Genomic DNA, 26192 nt, shown 5'->3' with positions numbered 1-26192 from the left:
CACCTCTAATCTTCATCCCCCCAATTTACCAGGAAAATGATTCAGCACCGTCCACGTGGCAATCTGATTCCCGTCTATATTCACATTTCCGTTTATACCCCTATTGCCCGTTTGCCTTCGGGCAACTTCAATTTGTTTCCCATTCTCGTTTTTTGACTTTACCAAATTTCTTTGCTCCTTTGAATTTAGAGAAATGGAAAATTATGAAAAATAAAAAAGAATTGGAAAGTAAATATAGAAGAAAAATGTGAACATTGAAATAAATGCCTTGTATTCATTATTGTCTGACCCTTTCGCATCTCTCTAAATAATAAATCTCCGGGCAGCTCTCAGACATCTTCCCTCTTCCTCAGACAGCTTCCTCTTACTCTCTCTTTCAAAGCTGGAGGAAGAACATTCGATTCATTTTCTTCACACTGGAAGAGGAAGAAGAAGAGATCAAAGCACAGCGTGTGTACAAAATATTTGACTACTTTTTTTACTCCATAAAACCCATAGATTTTTCCCATATTTCTCTCTCAGTTTTTAGTCCTTGGTTCTTGTTCAATTTCGTGTTGAACTCGTCATACCATTGAATTGCGGCTTGCGATTCTGCAGTGTGTTGGTCGGATCTTGAGAGTGATTTTCGGGACCGATGATGTGGAGGAACATTGCTGGCTTCTCCAAGGCGGCGGCTGCGGCGGCCGCCAGAACCCGCGGATCTCGGCGCTGCTTGTCGACGGCGATTCCTGGTCCTTGCATCGTTCACAAGCGTGGTGCCGATATTCTTCACGATCCATGGTTCAATAAGGTTGTCTACTCTCTTCACGATCCATGGTTCAATAAGGTTGCTCTGATTTTAGGGTTGTTTGATTAACTCATAATGCTGATGCTTGAAACTTTAGGGAAGTGAGTTATTCACACTAAGAAATTTTGTCAGCTCGGCGACGAGACTGATTATGCTCTCCCTGATGCTTTTGGATTAGATTTTAAAGGTGTTTGCTTCTTCTGAAATTGATGTCTGTGTTGCAGGACACAGGTTTTCCTTTGACTGAGAGGGATAGATTGGGGCTACGAGGCTTGCTTCCTCCTCGTGTTATCTCCTTTGAACAGCAATATGACCGTTTCAGTAAGTCATACAGACCTTTGGATCCATTTGCATAAATGTTATGTTTTTCAGAGATGTTGATTATGGTTTCTGAGACTTTGGTGTAAATATAAATTTGGCAGTTGAGTCCTTTCGGTCCCTTGAGAGGAATACAAAAGGGCAGCCAGAAAACGTTGTTTCATTAGCCAAATGGAGGATTCTGAATAGATTGCATGACCGTAACGAGACTTTGTACTACCGAGTGAGTTTGGCGCATAGCTAGCGATCATGTTTTCTTGTCTGTTTACTGCCCGACGTGACACACATAACTCTTGTTCTCTTCAGGTCCTTATTGATAACATCAAAGATTTTGCCCCAATCATATACACACCCACTGTTGGACTGGTTTGTCAGAACTATTCGGGTTTGTATAGAAGACCTCGAGGAATGTACTTCAGTGCGAAAGACAAAGGAGAGATGATGTCTATGATATATAATTGGCCAGCTCAGAAGGTAGATATGATTGTGATCACAGATGGTAGCCGTATTCTTGGCTTAGGAGACCTTGGAGTCCAGGGTATTGGGATTCCTATTGGAAAGCTCGACATGTACGTTGCTGCAGCAGGAATCAATCCACAGAGAGTATGTCCATCTCAAACATGACCTTTTTGTGTCTTTTTTACGGTACAAAAACACGTTTTTCATCTCCTTATTCGAAATTATCCTCTTGTTCTTCTGCAGGTTTTGCCAATTATGTTGGATGTGGGCACGAATAATGAAAAGCTCCTACAGAATCCTCTCTGTAAGCGACTTTGATTAGTCGATATGATGTAATTTTACCAATCTGTTTCCCTTAATACCTCATCCATGTATCTTCTTTATTTCGTAGATTTAGGACTCAGGCAACCTAGGTTGGAAGGAGAGGAGTACCTTGAGATCATTGATGAATTTATGGAAGCTGTATACACGCGTTGGCCTAAGGCTGTCGTACAGGTATATCTCTTTGCTTCTACTTTGGATTTACCTTTTGGTGGTAATGATGACTAAATGTTTTTTCCATCATAATAGTTCGAAGATTTCCAAGCCAAATGGGCTTTTGGAACTTTGGAAAGATATCGGAAGAAGTTTTGCATGTTCAATGATGATGTCCAGGTATGTTCTTATCATTGAAATTCAGCTACTTTTACTTTATAGTTACTCTATGTATTCTTTTTTTGTTTTTTCAATAACAAGGTTGGCTTATGATTTCTCAGGGAACTGCTGGTGTTGCTCTCGCTGGACTATTGGGAACTGTAAGAGCCCAAGGTCGGCCTTTATCCGACTTTGTGAACCAAAAGATTGTTGTGGTGGGAGCTGGAAGGTACTTGGATATTCTCTTACCAACCTTATACTAATGTATTTATATTTCTGGAGTAACTTACTTCTCATCTTCGTATTGTATATTTTATTCTATTACTTTCAGTGCGGGGCTCGGTGTAACTAAGACGGCAGTCCAAGCAGTTGCAAGAATGGCAGGCATCAGCGAGATTGCTGCAACGAAAAACTTTTACCTGATCGACAAAGATGTAAGTTACTATTCTCCCCTCTTTGACTTCATCTGAATGGGTTTTTCATGCTTGATAATAAATAACTATGCTTGCGTGTTCCACTTCCACGGGTCAGTTGACTTTGAACTGTCATCTGAATAGATGTTGTTTTAAGCTATCCACTAAGAGCTGACCTAGAAGAAGTCACATTTTTTTTAAAAAGCTATCCATTTGCAAATCTTTTTTGGACTGGTCAGCATATTGTTTTCTTCATCTGCTTGCCCCATAAGATCTTGAATATAATTAATCTAATGAAAACGACTGATTGGGCTTAAGGGTCTTGTCACCACGGAGAGGACAAAACTTGACCCAGGAGCTGTACCTTTTGCCAAAAATCCAGCTGAGATACGTGAGGGAGCAAGTATTGTGGAAGTGGTAAGACCTAAGCCTTTCTGTGTTCTTGACTTGCCCAGTTATAGGACTTACTGTTACTGTCCATGAAAGTTAGACATAATAATATTGTCTTGTACAAATTTGTTCAGGTGAAGACTGTTAGGCCACATGTTCTTCTTGGTTTATCTGGAGTTGGTGGCATCTTCAACGAAGAAGTAGGTGACTTTTTCTATAAACATATAGCTTCATGATATATTAATTAACAGTTTTACTTATCTGGTTTACTGGTTTCAATTATGCAAAGGTTCTCAAGGCAATGCGAGAATCTGATTCATGCAAGCCGGCCATTTTTGCTATGTCGAATCCCACCTTGAATGGTTTGTGTCTAAATTTTTCTAAAATAGTAGAAAATTTCGTTGGAAGATCTGCTCTGAACATTTTTTTCTGTGTGACAGCTGAGTGCACTGCTGCTGATGCATTTAAGCACGCTGGAGAAAACATAGTATTTGGAAGCGGAAGCCCATTTGAAAACGTTGAACTTGGTATGTTATAATGGAATTCATATATGGCTTCTGTGACTAATTGCTAAGAAACTAAAAATATTTCATTTTGTTTTCCCACTTGTAGAGAATGGTAAAGTTGGGCATGTGAATCAGGCCAACAACATGTACCTATTCCCCGGGTTCGTTTTCTTTCTTGAAAAATGCTTCACTGATTTACATTCAAATCCATAAATTGAGCATAATCAACTGTGCTTTCTATCGTTTCCAGGATCGGGTTAGGGACTCTTCTCTCTGGTGCACGTGTTGTAACTGATGGAATGCTGCTAGCAGCTTCTGAATGGTAAGATTGCGTTTGGTTCTCTTCTATTTCCAAAACCATAAAAAACAAAATATTGGAGAGGCTGACGAATTATATATGTTCAAAAAATGCACACAGCCTTGCGTCCTACATGACTGACGAAGAAGTGCAAAAAGGCATCCTTTACCCTTCAATCAACAAGTATTTCCTCTGATTCCCTCACATCCGTTGATTTCATTTATTCACCTAAAACGGTTGTATATTAAGTGATTGGTTTTTGAACAAAAATGCAGCATCCGACATATAACAGCTGAGGTCGGGGCCGCTGTTCTACGAGCTGCGGTTTCTGAAGACATTGTAGAAGGACATGGCGATGTTGGTCCCAAAGATCTCAGTCACATGTCTAAGGTATCATATAACTGAGATTTGTATTAAACATGACTAAGGTACTAGAAAGTTGAATCTAATTGCATCTTTGTTTTTTGATTCATTCAACAGGAGGAGACAGTGAATTACATCACACGCAACATGTGGTTCCCAATCTACAGCCCTCTCGTGCACGAGAAATAGACAGTGACTGACTCTTTGAACTCTTTCGGCTTTCATAGAAAGCCTAAAGACAAAAACAAAAAAACAACATATCTTCCTTCTTTTATTTGCGATCTGCAACATTCTTTCTTCTTTTCTCAATATTTGCTACATATAAAATCTATGATATGATTAAAAACAATGTCAACACAGTTCTTAAGAACAAGAACAGGGGTTGTTCTAGGTCGTCTGTCCCTTGTCGTTTTTGACATTTTTCCCCTAATATCCTACGATTATGTCTGAAAAGATTGTAACTTTATATACTTTTTTGGCGATGATGACGATATCTTCAAATTCTTCATCTCCCCATTGCTTTTTAATCTGCTTTATTGGATGGAGTGTTTTTGATTTACTAGCTAAATACAACAATTTGGTGAATGAAGAAAAGAGTAAAAATTTAATGAATTAGGAAAACATCGGCGAGTGGGAAAGCCATGGAGAAGACGAAAGTGGTGATTGTGGGAGGTACAGGCTACTTGGGTCAGTATATCCTTCAAGCTTTCGCCGGCAACAATGGCGGAGACCGATACGACGTCGCTTTCACTCACCACTCTTCTCCCCTTCCCCGCATCTTGCTCGACGCTTTCCCTCACTTCCCCGCGTTTCCTCTCGATCTCAAATCCGGTCTAGGCTTCGATTCCATTACCCAGGACTTTGGTCAGGTTTCAATTTATCGCCGACTCTGTAATCTCTAGCTCGATTCGTATGACATGTTCGTAGAATCGGATCAATGATCGGAATTTCTTGTTAACAAAAGAACCAGTGTATTAGAGACTCTCTGGTCTTAAAAAAAATCGACATTTGTTTGTTCCATTAAATTACAGCCTGATGTGGTCGTGAATTGTGCTGCTCTGTCTGTTCCTCGAGTTTGCGAGCAAGATCCAGATTCCGCCATGTCCATCAACGTGCCTTCTTCTCTTGTAAACTGGTTATCAACTTTTGAGAGAAACAAAACCTTGTTGATTCATCTCTCTACTGATCAAGGTAAGTCGATATCATAGACTTCAAGGAGGTGACACCCCTTCCTTCTGTGTTTTGACTAGGTTTCTTGTCTCAATATCAGTTTATCAAGGTGTCAAGTCTTACTACAAGGAAGAAGACGAGACTGTTGCGGTCAACGTTTACGGGAAATCCAAAGTCGCAGCAGAGCGTCTCATCAAAGATAAATGTCAAAACTTTGCGATATTGAGAAGTAGTATCATCTTTGGTCCTCAAACTGTATCACCACTCCCCAAGAATCTCCCAATTCAGGTGCCTCTCAACACAACTTCGCAAAACATATCTATATTCATTTCAGATCATTGTATTGGCCATGAAAATTGGTTTTTCTTTGATGTCTTAGTGGATGGATAGCATCTTGAAGAAGGGTGAAAAGGTAGAGTTCTTCTACGACGAGTTTCGTTGTCCCATTTACGTAAAGGATCTCGTGAGTATCACTTTGAGATTGGTAGAAAGATGGGTCGTCTCAGGTACCTTGAGTCTTCTCTCTGCATCATTGAACTGAAAATGTAGAATCATAACATGGTTGTTGCTTTCAGATGAAAAACAGATGCGAATAGTTTTGAATGCTGGTGGACCAGACAGGCTATCTCGTGTTCAAATGGCGGAAGTGGTTGCAGAAGTCAGAGGACACGATCATTCCTTAATCAAACATGTGTCTGCATCATCGGTATGTGCAAGGCTTTGCTCACCAATCGCTTGTTGAATGTTGCGGATGAGTCACTTACTGTTTCTGACCAGGTTGATCGAGGAGTGGTTTCGCCATCGGATATATCTATGGACATAACTAAACTGATTCAGACTCTTGAGATCTCTCCAACATCTTTCAAAGACGGTGTTAGCTTAACGCTCGAGTCTGAATCTCTTTACCATATTCTCCCATGATATTATTCTTGTTCCCTTTTTAATTTTATTTTATGAATGAAATTTCGGTTTTGGAAAAGCATTGGAAAACCGAATCTAAGATAGAAACGGTTAAGTATCATTATCGATATTTTTTTCCATCAACAAATCACACTCATTATACCGGATTTAAACCTGTATAAATGGTAATACTGAAAAAATAATGATCTAAGGAAATGATGTTGAGCTTGATTTGAACTTTAATCTTAGGTGAAGATCCGCGTGTATACGCGAATTTATATATTATTTAGATTTTTTAAGTTGTATTTAATATAATAAGATAAATTTCGTATGTATTTAGTGTCTAGGAGTTAAGTTTTGATTGGTAAGAAATATACTTCAACAAATATAACCTAATTCAAGATAAATGATTGGTTATTCGATAAGTGACAAAATGTTTTTACTATTTAAAGTAATGTGATTTGTTATAACTTTTTCTTCTATTTCCTGAGTATTTCTGTTTATTCAATCTTTTTGTAAACTTCCCATAATAGTTTTTTTACTCTCTTTTACTTAAAATTTTTAAATGTAAAGCACTTTTCGTTTACTCTAAATTCAAAGCTGATGTGTCATAAGGAGAAAAGCTGATATGTCAAGTTTGTGAGACACAACCCACTCTTTATATAATAGACTAGGTGAAGATCCGTGTGTACACACGGGCTTGTATACTTTATAAATTTATAATTTGTGTTGTATAATATGATAGATTCTTTATTTAAACTTTAGAAATATTTTACTTGTATGAAAAACATCTTAACAAATACAACCTAATTCGATATAGAAGCGGTCATTTGATAAAATGTATGAATTGATATATGTTGAAATTATTTGTTCGTATTTATTTTTATTATAATGTAAACACATTTTTAAATTTTCTGTAGTTTTTACTCTAAATTTCCAGTTAGTTTCGGTTGTAATCAACCACATATTAAAAACTAAAAAGAAAATAATTAATGTTTTCTAGCTTAAATTATATGATCACTTAATTGGAAGTTTTATATTATGCACATGAAATTTAGATTATCAGCTTAAATTGCAGGAAATTTTCTAACTTTTTTTATATGTTAACAGTTAGCACACACAAAAAAAAACACTTACATCCATGCAAGCTACACATCGCCATATCACATTTAAGAAAGTACAAATACTTTTCTATAACTTCTAAAATTATGTAAGGATCTAGTCTTACCAATCGTTATTTCATAAACTTTGCACCCCAAGAATCGAGCGTAGAAAGAATTATTGCCTTATGGGAACTACATTCTATTTCTGTCTAAATATGAAATTGTTTAATAACACACTGCCTAAATTATGTTATAACAAAATACTTAGATAATGAATACAAAATGTGATCATACTGTGATCCTAACTCCTAAGTCTTGTCTCCCATGAGAGCGGCTGAACAACCTCCAATTAACACTCATGAGGAATAGAAGATGATAAAACAATTACAAATTATGCAGACTAGAAAATCATCCGATCATAACAAATTTATCGATCATTTATGGTCATCACACTTTTAAAAAATTACTCTTTTGATATTCTTTCCCGAGAAAACTTTTTGTCCCCTCACTCCTTCTAAATCATTTTCTGCTTTCTCTATAACCTCCTCTTTGTTGTCTTTATTACGTCTCCCCCATAACATTTGTAAGTTGTAACCCAAACAATAAGAAAAGAATGAGGTTAAACCATACCATTAATTCATCATAATGGCAACAAACATGCATAGTGATATCAACATTCGTCTTTACCATTTTTTATATTTTCTCATTTTAGAGAGAACACAATTCGTTAAAATGTTTCAGGTTATTTAGATACGCAAACCCACTTTCTACCAATAATATCAAGTCATTTAATCCTTCATAAACTCCTAACTGAATTTTCGTGCGACCTTCCTTTTCCAATATTTTTTTTTTCCTCAAATCTTCTCCATATCTGAAGATAGCAATCACCACCTCTTGAAGTCATAGCCATGACCATAGTTACTTCCTTCACTTACAAACTCGTATAATCCCAGTAAAATTTCAAAACTCGGTTTTAAGCTTTGCCATTAAAATCCGATTGAAATTCTGACTGCTGAATCAAAGAGGAATTTGGCAGTAGTAAAGACATGAAATGAGTTCTAAGACTCATAAATGTCTTAATTATTATTTAAAATTTAAAATATCAGATTTTTTTTGTTAAAGTTGATGTGTCACATAAAGAAATGCTGATGTGTCAAGATTGTGAGACGCAACTCAACTTTTATATAATAGATTACTTCCGTTGAATCCCGGTTCCATTTTTAACTCAGAGCAGTAGAGCACGTTCATCAACAATTACAAGTGTGAACCAGCCGTCTTTGACTTGGAGAGTGAACCTTGATGAGGTTTTTATATGAGAAGAAACGGCATACAGTTTGAGTACACAATGGGCTTGTCAATGACTGGGCCTAGCCCATTAGTCACAACAAACTCGCCGTTTTTTACTCGATTATATTTAAACGCTAATAAAAAACGGCACGTAGTCTGAACACGCAAGTTTGTTGATTCGTCGTTCTCTCGACATGGCGGAAGAAAAAAAAGGAATGTTTGGACAATCCTGCGACCAGCCTGTAACAATGACCTGAAAAACCAACGAAGAGAAGAATACATTGACAGAATATTCTCCTTGTCACGCAAACCCTCTATACTATTTATTTCCTTTAAAGTTTCTTTTGCCCTTTCTCGACGCCTTTTACATCTGCCAACGCAAGGATTCTCTTCTGGATTGGAATCCTCAAGGTATGTCTTCATGTTCGATTCAATTTGGAGACTCTTCTGATAATTTGTTTAGTAATTTTGGATTTGCTCTTTCTTTTTTTCCTCCTGATTTTATATGTGTTCCTTTAAGCGCTTGGACCGCGTAGGCTCTGTGAAAGATTGTTTGAATTCGCAGAAAATAAGATTTGTAGTAGGGAAAATTCTCCTTATTGGGAAGATACGATAATCAGATCAACTAAATGATAAGAATTTTTTGGTTTTAGGTTTTTATTTTGCTAAGTATAATTACTAAACTTGATGCTAGAAGCTGGTTCTCTATCAACACAAAAGTGAAACCTGTTTCATCTGCGGTTAATAGGTTTATTGGAGGTTGACTATGTTTTTAATTTCTAAATTCCATAACGGGCGTAAAGTGATTTTGGTGGAGTTGGATGAGAATATGCAATTCTAAAGTTTATATTTTTGAAACTATTTACAGATCTTTCAGCAGTACAGATTAAGTTTGAGATGATATGACGAAACAAGAGCAGCACATTGCGATATTTACCACAGCTAGTCTTCCATGGCTGACGGGAACTGCTGTGAATCCTCTGTTCCGTGCTGCCTACCTTGCAAAAGACGGGGAAAGGCGGGTCACTTTGGTGATTCCTTGGCTGACTGTGAAACACCAACTGCTTGTCTACCCTAACAGCATCACCTTTAGTTCCCCATCAGACCATGAAGCTTATGTTCGTCGGTGGCTTGAAGAAAGAGTCTCGTTTCCTTTAGGCTTTGAGATACGTTTCTATCCAGGAAAGGTACGACTCAGTTTGCCTCTTTGTCAAGAATCTTTTTTGGGTATCAAAAGCATACTAGTTCGTGTCAAAGACTCCTTCTTTTCACTTTCTCCTGTTATATAGAGTTGAGTTCTTCCCATTTCTATTCCGCTTTCCTTTACCATCACATCATTCTTGATCTTAGTTCTCAGCGGATACGTGTTATCTTTCTTTATTACACCTATATGCGTACTTTCTGTTAATATGCTATGAGATCGTTCCAGCCACATGTATTTGTAGATTGGTGGTTTACTTGTAGATAGAGATCTTTTATGGGTTTCCATATTCTGCCATGAATTTTAATGAATTATTCTCTCTCTTTTTGAATGTGAATTATTTGGCATCCGTAAATATTAAATCCATGTTAAATGCTGCATTTACCTCACTTTAGCTTAGATTACATCTGGTTTTGTGTTGAGCTTTCTTCAGATTCTTCATATGACGTAACTTTTGCGTAGCACTCTTTAACTGTGCCATACCTTCCTCAGCAATTCAAACTATCTTATTGCAGTTTGCCACAGACAAAAGAAGTATTCTTCCTGTCGGGGATATATCGGATACCATCCCTGATGAAGAGGCAGACATAGCTGTCCTTGAGGAGCCTGAGCATCTCACATGGTTTCATCATGGCAAAAAATGGAAAACTAAGTTCAACTACGTCATAGGGATCGTACACACAAACTACTTGGAATACGTAAAGAGAGAGAAACAGGGCCGTCTTAAAGCTTTTCTCCTCAAGTATTTAAACAGTTGGGTTGTTGGCATTTACTGCCACAAGGTAAACTTCTTTACAGACACTAGTAGAAATGATGGAGTGATTGCTCAATTATGTGAATATATTGGCATTTTAGTATGATTATCCAATGACGGGATGTAATTTGGGATCAAGGAAGTTTTGGATGATGACCGGCCATTTTGATGTGATGTTACTCATGCAGGTAATCAGATTATCTGCTGCGACTCAAGAATACCCCAAATCTATAGTCTGCAACGTTCATGGTGTCAACCCTAAATTTCTCGAGATTGGTTTGACAAAACTAGAACAGCAGAAGCTCCAGGAGCAGGCCTTCACTAAAGGCGCATACTACATTGGTAAGATGGTCTGGAGCAAAGGGTACAAGGAGCTTCTAAAACTACTTAAGAAACACCAAACTGAACTCAGTGAGTTAGAGGTTGATTTATACGGTAGCGGAGAGGACTCTGAAGAGATCAAAGAAGCAGCCCAAAAACTCGACCTCAAGGTTAATGTTTACCCAGGACGTGATCACGCCGACTCAGTATTTCATAAGTAAGTCTCGAGTTTAGGAACCTCAACTATGCATCATTCTTGTAGCATAGATCAATTTCCTTGCAGTGTATTGGATTCTATTTATAAAACTGAAAATAAATTTGTGTCTTGCATTTCAGCTATAAAGTTTTCCTCAACCCCAGCACGACAGATGTGGTCTGCACAACTACTGCAGAGGCCTTGGCGATGGGAAAAAATGTAGTATGCGCAGATCACACATCAAACGAGTTCTTTAAACAGTTCCCAAACTGCAGAGTGTATGAGGATGGGAATGGTTTTGTTAGAGCCACACTCAAGGCTCTTGGGGAACAACCATCACAATTAACAGAGCAACAGAGACATGAACTATCGTGGGAAGCTGCTACGCAACGGTTTATAAAAGTCTCGGATCTTAACCGGTTATCAAGAGCTGATTCCAACTTATCAAAGAGAAGTGCGTTTGCGTCGTCTTCTATAAGTGTGGGGAAAAACTTGGAGGACATGTCTGCGTATATTCATTTCCTGGCGTCTGGATATGAAGCTTCAAGAACAGCTTTTGGTGCGATCCCTGGAAGCTTGCAGCCCGATGAAGAGTTGTGCAGAGATCTTGGCTTGTCTCTCAAGACTCCTTCCCGGAATAGTCTTAAGGAAGATTGATCCGTTGACTGTTGAATCATTATTTGTGTGTGTTTTTTTTTTCTTTATTTTTTCTCTGTATAATTAATGTAATCATTCTATAGCTTGTTGTAATATTGATGGTTTACATTATTAACATGAAGATTAGGTTACATGTATCGGTTTGCTCTGATTTTGTTTTCATCTACAAGACTACAACTCACATTAGCACACAGTCTTTGGTTAAAACTAACATTTAAATTTTCACCAAGGTTTAGACTTGTGGCTTTTTCATAATTTGGATGCAAAACTGAGTTTAGATGACAGTTAGCAACCAAAAAGAAAATGTTAAGGGTTAAAAATAAGGAGCCCTAAATCAGAAGAAGTGAAGTGATAGATTGAAACGACGCGTATTCAAATTTGTAACGGCTGGTTCCTTTTCAATGGTTTTCTTGATCGCTGGTACTCTTGAGTAGGAAAAGAAGCCCTAATGTTTTTGTTTTCTAATTTAATTAATACTCAATTATCTCTGTAAATGGAAGTACGAAGTTTTCTTCCTTGTTTGGGTAGAGGAAATCAAAAGATGAAATGCGCCAAATTGTAAAACCACAAAAAGAAACTTCGAAACGACGCAAACGATAGCTTTCGATGGTCAAGGCTATACGACCACGTGAAATTTCCTTCCATTCTGATAGCCAAAAACATTTTTGTTAAATAGTATATTCTTGTCCTTCCAAAAACCACCAAATGACGATAATCTCTAATTAAGACGATAGTTTTTCTTCTCAGGTTCGGTCGAGAGCATTTGAAGATATGGCTACGACAACAAGGACAAGATCCAGCAGAAAGAAAGAGACTCAGAAAGCAATCCTATTGCCTGACTTGTGGTTCACTCATCATAGTCAAACCGGTCCAACTGTTAAGTCGGTATATTATATCTTCATAGTTACCTCTACTGAATTGACGACTTAATGTATATTGTGTTATATAATGCATTTACTTATCTCTTCATTAATTGCATGTAATTGAGTGTTTGATTTTGTGCCTTGATGACGCTGGAAATTTGAGTATTGTTATTTAGATTGTGTTGATTATTTAATTTGTAGCCTTTTGAGATTCAGTTTGTTACACAACAAATAACGTTCACGGATTATGCGATATGATGATGTCTACTCAACTAGGACGTCGACAAATACTGTTAGATTCATGAAATATGTATTGTAGATTTTTTTTTTTTGGTTATTTAGTGTGACAGATTCTGATTCTTGACTCATGATGTTTTTATCTTGGGCCATGTATGATGGCATGAGATCTGATGTTGAATCATATGCATATATAACCTGAAATACAATGATATATAGTATTTCTTGACTTTTGTGGTGCCAATTCCCACACAATATTTCAACCGATGAATTGTAAGAATGCTGAATCGTGTGAGTAACTCGTGTGCTTTTAGTGATACATATACTAATTGATGTCTACTGAGTTATGTGAATGTGATTCTCTTCTTAAGAAAAGACAGTGCAGTACAAGGGTTTTTATTGTTGTCTTGATTGAGATGTTAGTACAGTTCATTAAAAAGCTACCAACAAATTCATGTACAAGGCAACACAGAGGGATGATGTATATATACTTTTGTGCCTGGTAGTAATAGCTTCTAGCCTTCTACTATATTTGTTCTAAGTTAAGTTGATTAATCTTGTTGACTACTAGTAGATTCTAGTCGTTCAGAATTCTTTTCGAATTATTTATTGAAACTGTCTCATATTATTTTTTCTTGACTTCAGGGTGTGTAAACCTATATCATTTCTTACCTTATGAGTTTTTGTTTCTTGTTACAGTACTATTTCAATTTAAGAACAAGACAGACGTTTTATTCCAAAGCAGCATTATACACACACTTTCGTAAAATGGTGGCTCAGGTATAAAACAATCTCGTGAAAAATAAAATATATTCTTCTTTATTTATCGATCAAAGATGCGCATCGATATATTATATTATAATTTATTCAGTATTTCACTAAATTTGTACTTCACATGATGTTTGTTCGAAGAGAGAAAGAGTTGAGGAAGAAAAAGATCACATGTGTTCAAGGTGCAAGGAGATTGGACACAACTGCTTGTCATGTCCTTATCCAATCATCCATAAGATTGTAAGTAATCACAATAATATTTCTTCCATGAATCTTCGTTCTATTTAATTATACATTTCACATATGAATAGATAGATAAAATAGAGATATATTGTTTTTTTGTTGGGGTCAGAATACAAAGATCATAGTTTATGAATTTGCAGAACCCTTTTGCGGGAAGGAGGATTCGTAGGTGCAGTCGATGTCACTGGCTCGGCCATAACGTTCGTACCTGTCCTCGAGCCGTCTAATATATTCAACAACACCTTGGAAGAACTATCTTATCTGTCTGTCTTCTTTATACTTTTTTAATATTATTAAAAAAATTAATATTCTAAAGAAAAATCATTTCAGAATAATTTTTCGGAAAACAATCAATTTATTGAGAAGTTTATAAAATTTCATGTTGATGCATGTAATAAAACTCAATAAAAATAGTCAAATTAAGACTGTTTTAAAAATCAACGAATGAAATATTTTTTAAAGTTTTTTCATCTTATCAATTGTTTTTTTTTTCTTAATTATTAGAAACTATTTTGGATTTTTCAAATTTTCAAATAATTAATAGAATCTTTTTCCTTCGACAAAAAGTGGTTTTATATATTAAAAAGAGTTAACATAATCCAAGTACAAATTGGGTGCGAAAACAAAAAAATCCCAGTACAAATAATTGGATAGGCCACTTTGGTGGAAACATTTGAATAAAAAACAATTAATAGAATCTTACATAAATAAACTGCAAAAGAAAATCAGAGAAAAAATTACAGCAATTTTTTTTATTTTTAAAAACGTGTTAATTTGGGAGAGTAAATCTCTGGATTGATTTTGTTATACTATAATCTCGTGTGATATGTACTACAAAGATTTGGGTAGCCGTTACTTGTCAACGACAACAGAAATCTCACGTCAAAGATTTTGCTGGGAATAGTTTCTTTTTCTTTTCTCCTCTTGAATCTCCATTTGCGTCATAGTTTAAGAGAAATATGTAGTTATATTTGTGATAGTATACCGTAACTAATTAAGGTTTTAGGGTTTTGTCTATTTTCTTTTTGAGGAATAATGACAGAATCTAACGATTTGAATCGATTCAAGTATGATATCCACACCCAAGGGTTAGTAACTTTTGTAATTGACTCTGTTTGAGGGTTTGTTCTTCTTCAAATTCCTTTTCTTGACATTAGTTCCTGCATTTTGTGATTTTTGTGACAAAATGTGATGGTATAATTAATTTTGGGAGTTTAAGAAAACTGTGATCTAATTGGATGTTGTTATGTGGTTAGTGATGAGGCATAGATTGTGTGTTGTTATAGAGTAATGGAGATTATAAGAAAATTGTGATCAATTTAGGTGTGCCATATATGATTAGTAATGTGGGCTCGATCGTGTGATGGTAAGATTGGTGGAGGTTAATTATGATGTATAATTATGGGGGAATCGTCTAAGAACAATATATGTTTAGTTAACGATGTTGAGCTCGATGATTATTGATGTGATGTTCGCTTAAAGGTGCAGAAGCAGAAGAGTGAATGGTCCTACGAGAAGATCAAGTAAAGGAGGATGGACTCCTGAGCAGGTAAGCTCAATTGTGTTCTGGTCTGTCTTTTTCAAGGAACTGATCAGTTTCATATGTGAAAGTCTCTCTGAGAGATTGAAATCTTCTTTCCTTCATTTTTGTTGTTGTTCTAATGTCTGCAGGACAAACTCTTGATAAATGCTGTGCAGAGGTATGAGGGGAAGAATTGGAAAAAAATTGGTAAATGATATTTTGATTATTGGCTTTTTGTCGTCTTCAAATTATAATGTTGCAAAAAAGAAGCTCTTGTATGTTACCAATAGATTGTTTCTCTTGTCTTTTGGTAATTAGCTGAATGTGTTCCTGGGAGCTGGGAAGAAGACAAGAGGAACGATATCAAGTGTCAACACCGTTGGCGAAAGGTTCTTGATCCAAACCTCAACAAAGGACCTTGGACAAAAGAGGTAACTTTTCAGTGAGATGATGATCCCCTTCCTTATTGATCTTTGCTAGCTATTTCATTGATTATATCATATTCTCTTGTTATATATTTTAGGAAGATGACCTATTAAGTGAATTGGTCAAGGTCTTTCTGGAGAATGATAAGCCTAAATGGTCCAAAATTTCAAAGCAACTCCCTGGTCGCATTGGCAAACAATGCCGTGAAAGGTTTTTTTTTTTTTTTTTGTGGACATTTTGTTTATCAATTGGCATCGGTCCTCATAATTAAGGTGCTTGTTTACGTTTAGGTGGCATAATCATTTAAATCCGAATATAATAAAAACAATGTGGACTAGAGAAGAGGAATTGATTCTCGTCCAAGCACAAAGGGGACAAGGCAATAAGTGGGCCGAGATTGCCAAGCTCTTGCCTGGAAGGTTTGTCCTTGAAAACTGAGATTAATTTTTTTGTTCAAATTAATGAGTTGATCTTGATATTTTGTTTGCTTTTATTAGCTTCTCTAATATCTTTTTGTTATGGAAACTCACAGGACAGAAAATAGTATAAATAACCACTGGAATTGCTCACTTAAGAAGAGACTGGAACAGTTTCCTAACAGCACTTTCTCTGGTTCAGGGCCTTGTGGTTCTGATGAGTCTAACTTTATCAATCAGAGCAACATTGTAACATCCCGACTTTTGGTTAACCAAATATCGGATGTTACCAGTTCCTAATTTTGGTTTTATTAAATTAAACCATCTCTATTCCCTTTTCTTTTTATTTCCTTTTTAATTAGGCTTTTCCTAATTTCTTTCTAAGAGCCCATTAAGCCTAGCCCATCTATTTAACCTCTATATAAATACCTAATTAAATCCCTAAAACTCTCATTAAGCTCCTAATCAAACCTAGCCACCTTTTTCCTCTCTCTTTCTCTCCTCTCTGCGCCGAGCTGCTTCCTTTCTCTCTCTCTGCGTTTTTTTCTTCTTCTTTCTCTCTCTTGGCCACGTCTCTCTCTCCTTGCCGCGGCCGCCGCCATCCTCCAAGCCTCTCTCGCCGTCGAAGCTTCCTTGCCTCACTGTGATGTCTGCGCCGCCTCCTTCTCCTTTGGGTGAGATGGGAGCTGATTCTGATGGATCTCCTCTTAGATCTCCTTCTCCTCTGCCTCCTCCTCCAGTTTCTCAGCCTTCTAAGCCAAGGTGAGGGCTCTGTGGCTTCATCCTCTCTTACATATGCATGGTTGTCTTTTAAGTGACCTTTTCTTAGATCAGGCTTAGATCTGCTTGTTAGGGTTGTTAGAATTGTTTAGGGCCTGGATCTATGTTGCCTGTTTGTTGATGATTGCTGGTTGCTGGTGGAATGAGATAATTAACCTGAACTTGGATCTAAACTTATTGGACTTTAAAATATTGATTGTGTGATGTTAACCTGATTATTGTTCCTTTTGTTACAATTGGTATCACCGAACGTGCATCTTAATAATGGAAGGACCTTTAAGAAATGGATGATTCTTTGAAATAGATGATTGTGCATATAGATCTCTGATAGGACCCCTGGCTCCCAGAGGCGGGAGTCAGTGTTGTTTGTTGGCTATCACTGTCGTGTGAGGCACGGCTAGAGCCATCGCTGGAGTGGATTAGCGATCCACTGTTTATTGAGCCGTCCAAAGGGACCGCTGGGTACAGCTTTCTGGTGAGACCGCTATGAGCAGCCGTCTGAGTGACCGTTAGTGTCATAGCCTGTCTCGGTGATTGCTGTGGATCAGTCTGTGTGACTGGCAGAGTGATCCTGACTAATGGGTATGGTAATAGGCCAGCCATTGGATGGGATTATTCTGGTTGCCTTTCCGGGTGAGGCATGGGGGCCCATGTGGCAGCCCACTACTGCCGCGTCCAGGGACCCGTTTCTTGTGTAGTTGTTTGTAGGGTTACCCTTGAATGCTGTGTGATTGATTGCTAGGAATGAGTTGTCTATATATATAAGTAAATATATCTATATATGTGTTGCTTGAGCTTGCTTTAAGATTAGATCTCTTAAAACCAATTTATGCTAGTTTGATGATGTTGTGGGCCTCCTTAAGGTCCACCCTCACTGAGTAATCCCAATTACTCACCCCTCCTCTCCCCTTGTCTTTCAGGTTTAATAGAGAGATCAGCCTAAGTCTGTGTTGTTGATTGTTACCTGGGCGTTTTCCTGGCGATCCTGTGTGCTCACCAGATCGGACATCCTACCGGATGCGGTTCGATGGCCGACCTAACATACCCGGTTCCCCGCTCTCTTAGGAGCCTGAGATAAGGATGTTACAAACATGGTACCCGAAAGTTACAAACCATTTCAAATCATCAAGGAAGCTGCCAAGAGTCCTCAAAGGGATTTAACTTCATCCACAAGCTTTCCTAGAGGGGAAGAAGAAACAATCTCATCATCAGTAGAATCTGCAGATTGGTCTAGACGCAGTAGAAAGGCTGAAATCTCTCATTGGACGACGCCTTCTAAAAGTCATCATCACATGAACTTATGGGCAATTCCACAGTTAGCAACTCCCTCTCCTGTGAAAATCTCGGAGAATACTCCAGATATAACTCCACAGAGCAGCAAAGAGAGTGTGTACGCACAAGAAGTGAAGGAGATTAGAGAGAGGTTTCGAATGGCTGCGAGTACTTTCAAGAACACACCTTCGATTATCTCCAGAAGAAGCTCACCAGCCTCGGGTTTGAAACGGAGCAGACAGGAAGACGACTCACCGTTTCAAACAGATGCTCCAAGTCACCTATCAAGTGAGGAAGAAGAACATTCAGTTTCAAATTCTCCTTCTTCCAACTCCATAATTGTGAAATCCTCTGGTTCAAAACCCTTGGAGAGGCGCTTGGAGTTTGATTTCCTTTGACATGAAGGTGCATTAACTTCGATTTCTTTTTTAGTTTCCATACTCAAGAACTCAGCAAACCATGCACGGTTTCGCATTATTTTCTTGATGTACAAGTATACATAGGTTTTTTATGTTTGGTCTCGCTTTTTGTCTGTTTTATCCACCATATTTTAGGCTTTGATCGGTTAGTAGTATACATTAGTTTGGGTTCATACTACTACAATAAATAAATAAAAAATGAAAACATAGCTAAAGAAAATTGAAAACCTGTTGCAAATATATATCGTTATGATTCTATCTGTTACAAGAAAAATAATAAAAAGTTAATAGTTTTTTTAATAAATAATAATAATAGCATAAAAATTAGGAGGAAATATCCAAGCTTCTTCTCTACTAGGCACGGTAACTTCTCATCACCTTCCTAATTTCCTAATCCTAGCTAACTGAAAAAGTAAAAAAGTAAAAAGACCTTTATAAATAGGGATATACAAGTTCCTTCTAATTAGAAAGAAAGAAAAAAAAAAAAACAATGTCTCGTGAAAGACTTCTCTCCGATTCAGTAGAAAGCAAGAAAGCAATATCTCGTGAAAGCATAAATGCCTCTGCTCCTTCAACGTTAAGCAAAAAGCCTCGTAAACTCGAAATCTCGGCCATATCGGCGGAGGGTCTCGTCGACGGTGGAAAACCGATGAAGAAGAAGGCATTCGTCGACTTCGAAATCGCCGGGAATAGGGCAGTGAGAACGAGTGTGGACGAGGTGGGTGGGGATTATCCGACGTGGAAAGAGAAGCTAGAGACGGAGTTTTGGTCGCCGGAGAAGAAAGAAGAGAGATTCATGTACGTAAGGGTTTATTGCCAAATCTCCGACAACAAGGATAAGCACGTGGGAACGGCACGTGTGCCGGTGAAGGATTTCACGGGAGAATATGCTCCGGAGGGGTTTATGCAGTGTCTGAGTTACAGGTTGTGGGACGATCTTGGAAAAAGAAACGGCATTGTCAATTTCTCGGCGAGGATCTTGCCCGACTCTAATAAAGGCGGTTTGCCTCCGTTTTGGTTAAGGTCGTAGTTAGTTTAGGGGTTTTATAAGTCGATATTTATTAAGTACCCTGCCTATTATTTGGTTTATTAATTATTATCGTTGTTTTTATCTGGTTTTGTGTTATGAAACTGAGCATATCATTTGAACAGAAGGAATATGAAATGTCGTCAATGCATGTTTGTAACAAAAGCTTTTCGACATAAAAACAAAAACAGGAAAAAGGATCAAAACAAAAGCAACAGATAATTTTTTTGGGGATTAGGTTTCGTTATTAAATTTTTGTCTATACAGTAGTAGTCTAATTAATTAATTATATAATCTCAGTCGATCGTTGTAGTCATGTGAGTAAATAAAATTATCAAAATAAAACGACTGGCGGAATATGTTAATGTCCCGAGAGACTTGAATAATGTATTTTCTTCATTATTGCTTCTAAAGAATGAAAGGGATGAAATATAACCAATGAAGAGCTAAATAACATGGGTTTTGTCAGCTATTTGTGTATTTGCGGATCAAAAGGAGGGTACTCCTATATATATATATCATCCCATAATATTCGGAAACAATTCACTTTTCGAGCAATTTGGGAAAACAACAATCTGACATTGCAAAAAAATGAAGATGTAGCTAGGCATGTGCAAAGGTGTTAGTTACACTCTTACTTGACTCTTTTTTTCAGTAACTAGTCTTAGTCTCCATAGTAGTACTTCCACAGAATATATGTTGATAGCAAAAAGATCAAATGTTGTGAATAACCCAGAGAATGAATCGGTTAAGAGTCAAGAATGTACATGCCGAATCAATCTAGAATCACATATTAACAAATCAGGACATATATCGCTTAAGAGGAAACTACTATGGAGAGAGCCTAAACATTCCCACAATGAAGAAAAATAGATACGGGTCAGTTGAGTCTCCGCCTAGTGAAAGCAGGGTGAATGGTTCCGTCAAAGGAATCGATTTTATGGATACCCTCTATACACTCTCGCACTCGCTTCACAACTTTTGGTATATTCGCAGCATTCCTCGACATTCTTTCCTTGAGCTCAACCATTTTCTCTGCAGAGTCTTGCTCTTGACTTCCCATCACAACTTTAGCTACCTCTGTTTCTGCAATTAAAAAGAAAAAAGCCCCTCAGATTGGTTGATAACAGAAGAAGAAGACAAGATCAGTGCAGGCTCTTGTGTTTCTCTACAATACCATCAACACTTGTTATCATTCATTTTAATGGGATCCCACAAATGTTGCAACTGATACATGACCATGTAAAAGTAAAACACACAAACATCATAATGCAGACAAATCCAATTTAGGCAATGTATATATACAGAATCTAATCAGTTAAAGCATGATTATGCAGCACAACCAAAACGCGCCCATATGGTTTGGTTTGCTCATTTTAGATTTTTATCTCAATGAAAGCCAAAAAAACAAAACGATTTTCAACGAAAAGTCCAAAATTTCGATTTGCTTGATAATCCCTCCCTCTACCAAAAGAGATACTCCAGTAGGGTGATATTCCAATTCGATTTCGCATAAATCAAAATGGAAAAAACGAAGGAACCTGCGATAGTGAGGCGTGACGGGGGCAGAGGACCCGACCCGGAACCGATGTTGCGTAAAACGGGTCTATGAGACGAAATCGCAGAATCAAGAGTGTTCCTGAGATGATCCGGTAGGGTTTGCCTGTAGTCGGAGATCTTCTTGGCCATCTGCCTCACATCTGACTCCAATTTCTCCAGATCTCCTTCATCGAGGTCAACCTCAGGTTCCGTCTCGGGATCTAGGGCCATTAAATTTTTGAAAAAATTCCGCCTGAGAATTTCGAAATGGTGAAAGGTTCACTAGACCGACGCCGAGGGTTTTTCAAATTTGAGGAGGAGCGTCTACGAGAAAACCTCTTCGAATGTGAAATGTTGCGAGAAAAAAAAAAAACGTTACGAGCTCAAACGTCCCCTAAAACGGCGTCGTTTGCTATCAGCTTCAGCTCAAAATGAATTTTAAAGCCGTCAATTAATTCCCAATTTTCTATTTTCTCTTTTACGTCTCATTGTCGAGCAAATATCACACAGTTTGCAACATACAAACATATAAGTACAAAATATAAGACCCTTTCTCGACTGGAGTGGGAAAAAAAAAATTTCTGAATCGAAAAAAAGCATTAGAATGTGACCGCGAGGTGTAAATAGATGCAAAAAAAACTCTCTCGCAATGAATCCAATGGTGTGTGCGTGTGTGTGTGTGTGTCACTCAGAGCTTGGCGCCGAAGACGGGCTTAATAGTCTCAGCTTCTTTTAGCAAAGCTTCTTGGGTCAAAGATACCACCAGCTGCACACGAGTTATCAACAAAATACATACATACTCTCTTTATGCTTTAAACAAAGGGAGCGTGAGAAGAAGTAGACTCTAGGTTCTTCATTTCTTCAATAGTTATATGTATTTAATTGGGGTTTTAAAAGGGATGCTGCAACAACGTACCTCTCCCTTTCTGTTGAACATTTCGCCAGTGGCAAAACCGCGACTCTGGGACGCCGTTGGACTCACACTCTGCATACGTGCAATGTTGTTACTTGCAACTTACTATATTTGTCTCGCCTCAAAGTTTTTGTGATTATTAATTCAGATCTTTGACAGTTACACTAAAATGTACTTGTTTACCCTGTAAATGTAAAACACAACCAATGCAATTCCCAAGTGACAGAGATATGAACCAGATGTATAGCAGTTAAACAAGCAAGTTTTTCTGATCTAGTGGTTATGTCACGCCGGGTTTGATACCCGGCTATGGCATCTCCATATGAATATACGGTTCTCAAAAACAACTAAACACTGTGCAAATTGTTTTTTTTTAAGGCAATTTGAATTTGAATTTCAGTTTACCTAAACAAGCATTCGGATTTCTACCAGTAATAACTACTCCTTCTTCAGAAAGAAATGAAGATGGACTTTTCTTACCACAAAGAGCAGCCAATCATCAGCTCTTAGAGGTCGGTGGAACCACATCCTGCAAAAGCAATTAAGAAGAGACTGAAACAATCACTTGATGCATTGTTTTCGTAGATTGTAAAATTGTAGATATGTAATTTATGTGTGTGCCTACGTGTAATATATATATATATGAATTACGTGGTTTGTACAGAATAATGGCAAACACACACTAGGCCCAAAGAAAAGAAAAAGCTTACGAATGGTCCAGGCTAAGAGCAGCTGCACTCATGCCCTTTCTACGGTGGGGGTTTAAACTGATACAGGCGAATATCAGATCTGAAGCAAATGCTACCACGCACCTGTGTGACAATCGCGTGCACAATACAGTCAGTTTCCTAAGTATAATCAACAGGTTTCCGGAAAGATCACAGTAGATATATGTCCCAATAAAACCCCCAAGTTGTCAATGCCAAAAATAATCTGGCTTTTAATAGTCTGGATTACACTTTTTTTTTTTTTTTTTGTCTGGATTACACTTTAAACTTCAAAATATATCAATTGGTGATAATAAAATACCGTTCATCGGTGAACTGCTTAGAGTTTTCAAATGTTAGCACTACATTCAAATTTTTCTAGATCATATGAATAATTACCAAGCTTTTTAGGCTATTTTCAGTTTTATACCACTGAAGTAGAGTTGCTCACCGGTGCAAAGCTTGATCATCAGAAAGCTCTCCCTTTGCTCTAAACCAGTATTTTAATCTGCAAGATGACTTAAAGAAAGAAGTGGTTAGTTTTTATGAGTTACCACATCGACATTTAGTATTAGTTAAGCAATATAATATTGATTTATCAGGAGTTAGACAGCTATGTTAACCTTGGAGGAGACTTTGTCTGTTCTGTAGAATAATTTGGCTCACAAAATCGAATATCTATGGGCCATGGAGCAATATTTTCAGTTGCAACTTTGTTTCGGTAATCCCTGAAATAAAGAAAGAAACAATTAAAAAGTGATTCACTCTTTGCTCTTGGAATAATTGGCCTGGCACAATACTTCTACGTACCTAGGTAGCAGAGGGTCAGTCATACGACGTTCAAGCATCTCGTCTCTTGATACAAGCTGCAAAAGATAGCGATGAAAATGACAATCATCTAACATTCGTTATAAGCCTCAATAGTAGTAGAAATGATTTACAGTTTCAGGAGCTGGCACATGAGGCATGGTTGACTCCTGGTGAATAAAACCCTGTTGCTCTCTCTGTAAAACCAAGGAAAAGAAGAAGTTACAAGGTGCTTTCCCTGTTGTGTAAAAGCGTGAAAAGCTTTTCTCTCATGATGACATACAGTACGAGAAGCATGGATATTCATAATGAAATGTATTTTCTAGAATATAACATGAAACCTGAAATGACGCAAACAAGGTGAATATTGTTTTTCCTTTCTGTCTTGCATCTACTCTTCGGGTAGCAAAGTTGTTGCCATCACGTAAGCGATTAACTTCATATATGATGGGAACTGCAAGGGTTAATAATTTGCAAAGTGTGAAATTCGGAGAAAACAGCAGGAACGCTTTTCAGTAAGGAGGAAAAGCAATAGCTTGCTTTTCAAAAGCACATTGAGATAATGTCCTTACTATTTAAATCTCCAACAAGAAGGAAATAGGAGTGTAAATTATGGACTATCTTCATAGATTCAACAGTATTTGATGCTGCGGCAAGTGCCTGCGAAGTGTAGGCAGTTGTGTCACAGTGAGTGCTAGTTATTTCTTATTTTCCTGATATGAATAGCACATAACAAGCTATACATGCAAATAAACCAGATAAAATACAGCCTTACATTACATGAGAAAATTTCATACCTGTCCAACTAATTGCCCTCCAAAAACCTTTCCAAAGGTTGGAGCATTGGGTAGAGTGAACCCCCGGAATACATTCAACTATCAAAAAAAAAAAAAGAGAATTCTCAAATTTCATTTACCAGCAGGCAGAGAAAGGATGTTATATAGAAACAATGTTCAGATAATCCTGATTCCACAGATTATATTAATCTCATTTATAAGTAATTCACATATATGATGTCAAGCTAACATAGATATGTATAAATGTGATAAGAAACTATGTTCAGATATTCCTGATTTCCACGGAGTGGTAAAAGTGAATGGATGCAAACTGAGCCTAAGAACTGAAATTGGACAAAATGAAGGGGCGATTGGTGGAGAATTCGTACATCTAATGGATCCAGACACAATATGCGTTCCACAAGACAGCGTGAGTCAAGTTCCTTATCTGAATCACAGATTGACTTTGTCTCAAGCAAACCACAATGAACAGACATCAACAGAAAGCAGGTGAGCTGCAAAGAAGAGGCATAAAAACAGAACCCATGAGCTCAAGGCCGTCAAAAGGGAAAAAATAGATAATGTTCAGCAAATACCTCTGATACAGCGACAACATCTGCTGAGTACACATTCCCAAAAATACCTGTACGTAGGATAAAAAAAGCGAATTAAATCGGGGAGCGAAACAAGACTAATAAACAGACTGAAACTGAAGAATGGTTAGTATTTAACAAGAGAATCATCCTCTAACCACGGCCGAAGAAATCAAATCGTTTCAAGAGGAACTCCGAACTGTTTTCCTCTCCGGGTGATCCAAGAACCTGAGCCTGAAAATAATCAAACAAAACCGTTGAAATAGGGTTTGTCCATCTTCGTAAGACTATTAACACACAAGCAACTTCAAACACGAACCTGTCCTTGTAAGAGAAAATAAACGCCCTCCACAACCTCATCTTCACGAACCACGTAATCCCCTCTTTCTGCGAAGCACATAACACCAAAATATCACATTGCAGACAAACATAAGCACTGCTTAATAAACACGCACGGATTACATACAAATCAACAAAACCCAATCAAATCGACTTCGCGGGAACTCGATAAGAACAAAATCAAAATCACAGGAATCTTAGAGATCACTCACTGACCATAACGCTTCAACACAACGACTTGGGCGATTCGCTTCAGAGAAGAACTAGGCAACCGCTGTAACAAGCGCACGTTCCCAAGGAACTCGACAACTGTAAACCAAAAGCATCCATTTTTTATTTAAATCATCCGAAATTGTTGGGGAAAAACAGAACAGATTCAAGAACTCTTCAGTTCAACATCGATTGTTTCTCTCGCTCATCCGGAATTCGAACAAAGTGGTAATAAGATGTCGAAAAAATACCTGATTCAGTGTTCATGGAGAATTTAGTAGAAAACGTCGTTTAACGTTGAAAAAAATGGCCTGCTTAAGTCAATTGTTCAACATTTAATTATGGAAGGAGTTAATTATCGTGTACCCTTCGCCCTTGCGTACAGTTTCTGCAACACCACTCGTTTTCTCAATTTTTTGTGATGCAATAACTACGCTTTTTTACTTTCAGGGAAAAAAATGTAAGTAATGGAAAAACGTGTTAATCATGTCCCATGAGTGTTGGCTAAAAGCTACCAAAAGGACAAATTTGATGGGCCTAATTTCAAAGCCTAACTACTTTTCGGTTTAAGGGACC

At 37.5% G+C, this 26192-nt stretch overlaps 6 protein-coding genes across 10 annotated transcripts; 4 read left to right on the top strand and 2 right to left on the bottom strand.

The window, feature by feature from the left end:
- The first annotated feature begins 302 nt into the window (after positions 1–302).
- LOC18015146 (NAD-dependent malic enzyme 2, mitochondrial) lies at positions 303–4404 on the top strand. 3 transcript variants are annotated; one of them, XM_006396194.2, is made up of 19 exons: positions 303–450; positions 598–790; positions 1012–1108; positions 1210–1328; positions 1412–1708; positions 1808–1868; positions 1956–2059; positions 2135–2218; positions 2320–2426; positions 2529–2631; positions 2929–3027; positions 3135–3200; positions 3290–3362; positions 3441–3527; positions 3613–3667; positions 3757–3828; positions 3925–3987; positions 4080–4194; positions 4285–4404. In XM_006396194.2, exons 2-19 carry the CDS (start codon positions 635–637, stop codon positions 4354–4356), a joined length of 1830 nt encoding a protein of 609 aa, XP_006396257.1. In that variant the 5' UTR covers positions 303–450; positions 598–634; the 3' UTR covers positions 4357–4404. The 3 variants fall into 3 exon arrangements, with proteins under 3 accessions (XP_006396257.1, XP_024009840.1, XP_024009839.1); XM_024154072.1 differs by having other exon boundaries at positions 598–826; XM_024154071.1 differs by having other exon boundaries at positions 303–826.
- A 303-nt stretch (positions 4405–4707) lies between these two features.
- On the top strand, positions 4708–6381 carry LOC18015141 (methionine adenosyltransferase 2 subunit beta). The gene is made up of 6 exons (XM_006396192.2): positions 4708–5036; positions 5199–5358; positions 5438–5625; positions 5717–5843; positions 5913–6043; positions 6115–6381. The coding sequence occupies exons 1-6, from the start codon at positions 4809–4811 to the stop codon at positions 6256–6258; spliced, it is 978 nt and encodes a 325-aa protein (XP_006396255.1). The 5' UTR covers positions 4708–4808; the 3' UTR covers positions 6259–6381.
- A 2449-nt stretch (positions 6382–8830) lies between these two features.
- Positions 8831–11916, top strand: LOC18015140 (digalactosyldiacylglycerol synthase 2, chloroplastic). Its single transcript, XM_006396191.2, has 5 exons — positions 8831–9038; positions 9496–9814; positions 10344–10610; positions 10771–11120; positions 11240–11916. The coding sequence occupies exons 2-5, from the start codon at positions 9530–9532 to the stop codon at positions 11754–11756; spliced, it is 1419 nt and encodes a 472-aa protein (XP_006396254.1). The 5' UTR covers positions 8831–9038; positions 9496–9529; the 3' UTR covers positions 11757–11916.
- A 2989-nt stretch (positions 11917–14905) lies between these two features.
- LOC18015132 (transcription factor MYB3R-2) lies at positions 14906–19739 on the top strand. Its single transcript, XM_024154130.1, has 10 exons — positions 14906–14958; positions 15353–15419; positions 15542–15599; positions 15711–15823; positions 15916–16028; positions 16109–16237; positions 16351–16519; positions 18145–18253; positions 18374–18680; positions 19630–19739. The coding sequence occupies exons 1-10, from the start codon at positions 14906–14908 to the stop codon at positions 19733–19735; spliced, it is 1224 nt and encodes a 407-aa protein (XP_024009898.1). The 3' UTR covers positions 19736–19739.
- A 721-nt stretch (positions 19740–20460) lies between these two features.
- LOC18015230 lies at positions 20461–21634 on the bottom strand. The gene is made up of 2 exons (XM_006396187.2): positions 21274–21634; positions 20461–20818 (listed from the first exon to the last, which is right to left on the bottom strand). Exons 1-2 carry the CDS (start codon positions 21500–21502, stop codon positions 20613–20615), a joined length of 435 nt encoding a protein of 144 aa, XP_006396250.1. The 5' UTR covers positions 21503–21634; the 3' UTR covers positions 20461–20612.
- An 87-nt stretch (positions 21635–21721) lies between these two features.
- Positions 21722–25997, bottom strand: LOC18015229 (acyl-CoA thioesterase 2). 3 transcript variants are annotated; one of them, XM_006396186.2, is made up of 17 exons: positions 25868–25996; positions 25623–25715; positions 25387–25454; positions 25226–25301; positions 25071–25117; positions 24864–24989; positions 24496–24573; positions 24271–24358; positions 24040–24152; positions 23833–23895; positions 23702–23757; positions 23515–23619; positions 23343–23399; positions 22895–22996; positions 22665–22713; positions 22188–22256; positions 21722–22037 (listed from the first exon to the last, which is right to left on the bottom strand). In XM_006396186.2, the coding sequence occupies exons 1-17, from the start codon at positions 25881–25883 to the stop codon at positions 21960–21962; spliced, it is 1284 nt and encodes a 427-aa protein (XP_006396249.2). In that variant the 5' UTR covers positions 25884–25996; the 3' UTR covers positions 21722–21959. The 3 variants fall into 3 exon arrangements, 2 of the variants coding, with proteins under 2 accessions (XP_006396249.2, XP_024009896.1); XM_024154128.1 differs by having other exon boundaries at positions 25619–25715; positions 25868–25983; XR_002898730.1 differs by having other exon boundaries at positions 21970–22037; positions 22590–22713; positions 25868–25997.
- Between the last annotated feature and the right edge of the window lie 195 nt (positions 25998–26192).

This window comes from Eutrema salsugineum, unplaced genomic scaffold (assembly GCF_000478725.1).
Source record: "Eutrema salsugineum unplaced genomic scaffold, Eutsalg1_0 scaffold_3, whole genome shotgun sequence".
Taxonomy (NCBI): domain Eukaryota; kingdom Viridiplantae; phylum Streptophyta; class Magnoliopsida; order Brassicales; family Brassicaceae; genus Eutrema; species Eutrema salsugineum.
The sequence above is the reverse complement of the archived record's forward strand: the minus strand, read 5'-3'. Positions and strand labels throughout refer to the sequence as shown.

Excerpts from the sequence above, each read along its gene's own strand:
- LOC18015146 (XM_024154072.1), top strand. The coding sequence starts at position 635 with ATGATGTGGAGGAACATTGCTGGCTTCTCCAAGGCGGCGGCTGCGGCG. Across the intron at positions 3,528-3,612 it reads ATTTGAAAACGTTGAACTTG|AGAATGGTAAAGTTGGGCAT; the intron begins GTATGTTATAAT and ends TCCCACTTGTAG. Across the intron at positions 4,195-4,284 it reads ATCTCAGTCACATGTCTAAG|GAGGAGACAGTGAATTACAT; the intron begins GTATCATATAAC and ends TTCATTCAACAG.
- LOC18015141 (XM_006396192.2), top strand. The coding sequence starts at position 4,809 with ATGGAGAAGACGAAAGTGGTGATTGTGGGAGGTACAGGCTACTTGGGT. Across the intron at positions 5,626-5,716 it reads CCAAGAATCTCCCAATTCAG|TGGATGGATAGCATCTTGAA; the intron begins GTGCCTCTCAAC and ends TTGATGTCTTAG. Across the intron at positions 6,044-6,114 it reads AACATGTGTCTGCATCATCG|GTTGATCGAGGAGTGGTTTC; the intron begins GTATGTGCAAGG and ends GTTTCTGACCAG.
- LOC18015140 (XM_006396191.2), top strand. The coding sequence starts at position 9,530 with ATGACGAAACAAGAGCAGCACATTGCGATATTTACCACAGCTAGTCTT. Across the intron at positions 9,815-10,343 it reads TACGTTTCTATCCAGGAAAG|TTTGCCACAGACAAAAGAAG; the intron begins GTACGACTCAGT and ends ATCTTATTGCAG. Across the intron at positions 10,611-10,770 it reads TTGGCATTTACTGCCACAAG|GTAATCAGATTATCTGCTGC; the intron begins GTAAACTTCTTT and ends TTACTCATGCAG.
- LOC18015132 (XM_024154130.1), top strand. The coding sequence starts at position 14,906 with ATGACAGAATCTAACGATTTGAATCGATTCAAGTATGATATCCACACC. Across the intron at positions 15,600-15,710 it reads GAAGAATTGGAAAAAAATTG|CTGAATGTGTTCCTGGGAGC; the intron begins GTAAATGATATT and ends TTTGGTAATTAG. Across the intron at positions 15,824-15,915 it reads AAGGACCTTGGACAAAAGAG|GAAGATGACCTATTAAGTGA; the intron begins GTAACTTTTCAG and ends TATATATTTTAG.
- LOC18015230 (XM_006396187.2), bottom strand. The coding sequence starts at position 21,502 with ATGGCCCTAGATCCCGAGACGGAACCTGAGGTTGACCTCGATGAAGGA. Across the intron at positions 20,819-21,273 it reads GTCACGCCTCACTATCGCAG|AAACAGAGGTAGCTAAAGTT; the intron begins GTTCCTTCGTTT and ends TTTTAATTGCAG.
- LOC18015229 (XM_006396186.2), bottom strand. Across the intron at positions 25,118-25,225 it reads ATTTGATTTCTTCGGCCGTG|GTATTTTTGGGAATGTGTAC; the intron begins GTTAGAGGATGA and ends TCCTACGTACAG. Across the intron at positions 23,758-23,832 it reads ATGTGCCAGCTCCTGAAACT|CTTGTATCAAGAGACGAGAT; the intron begins GTAAATCATTTC and ends TATCTTTTGCAG.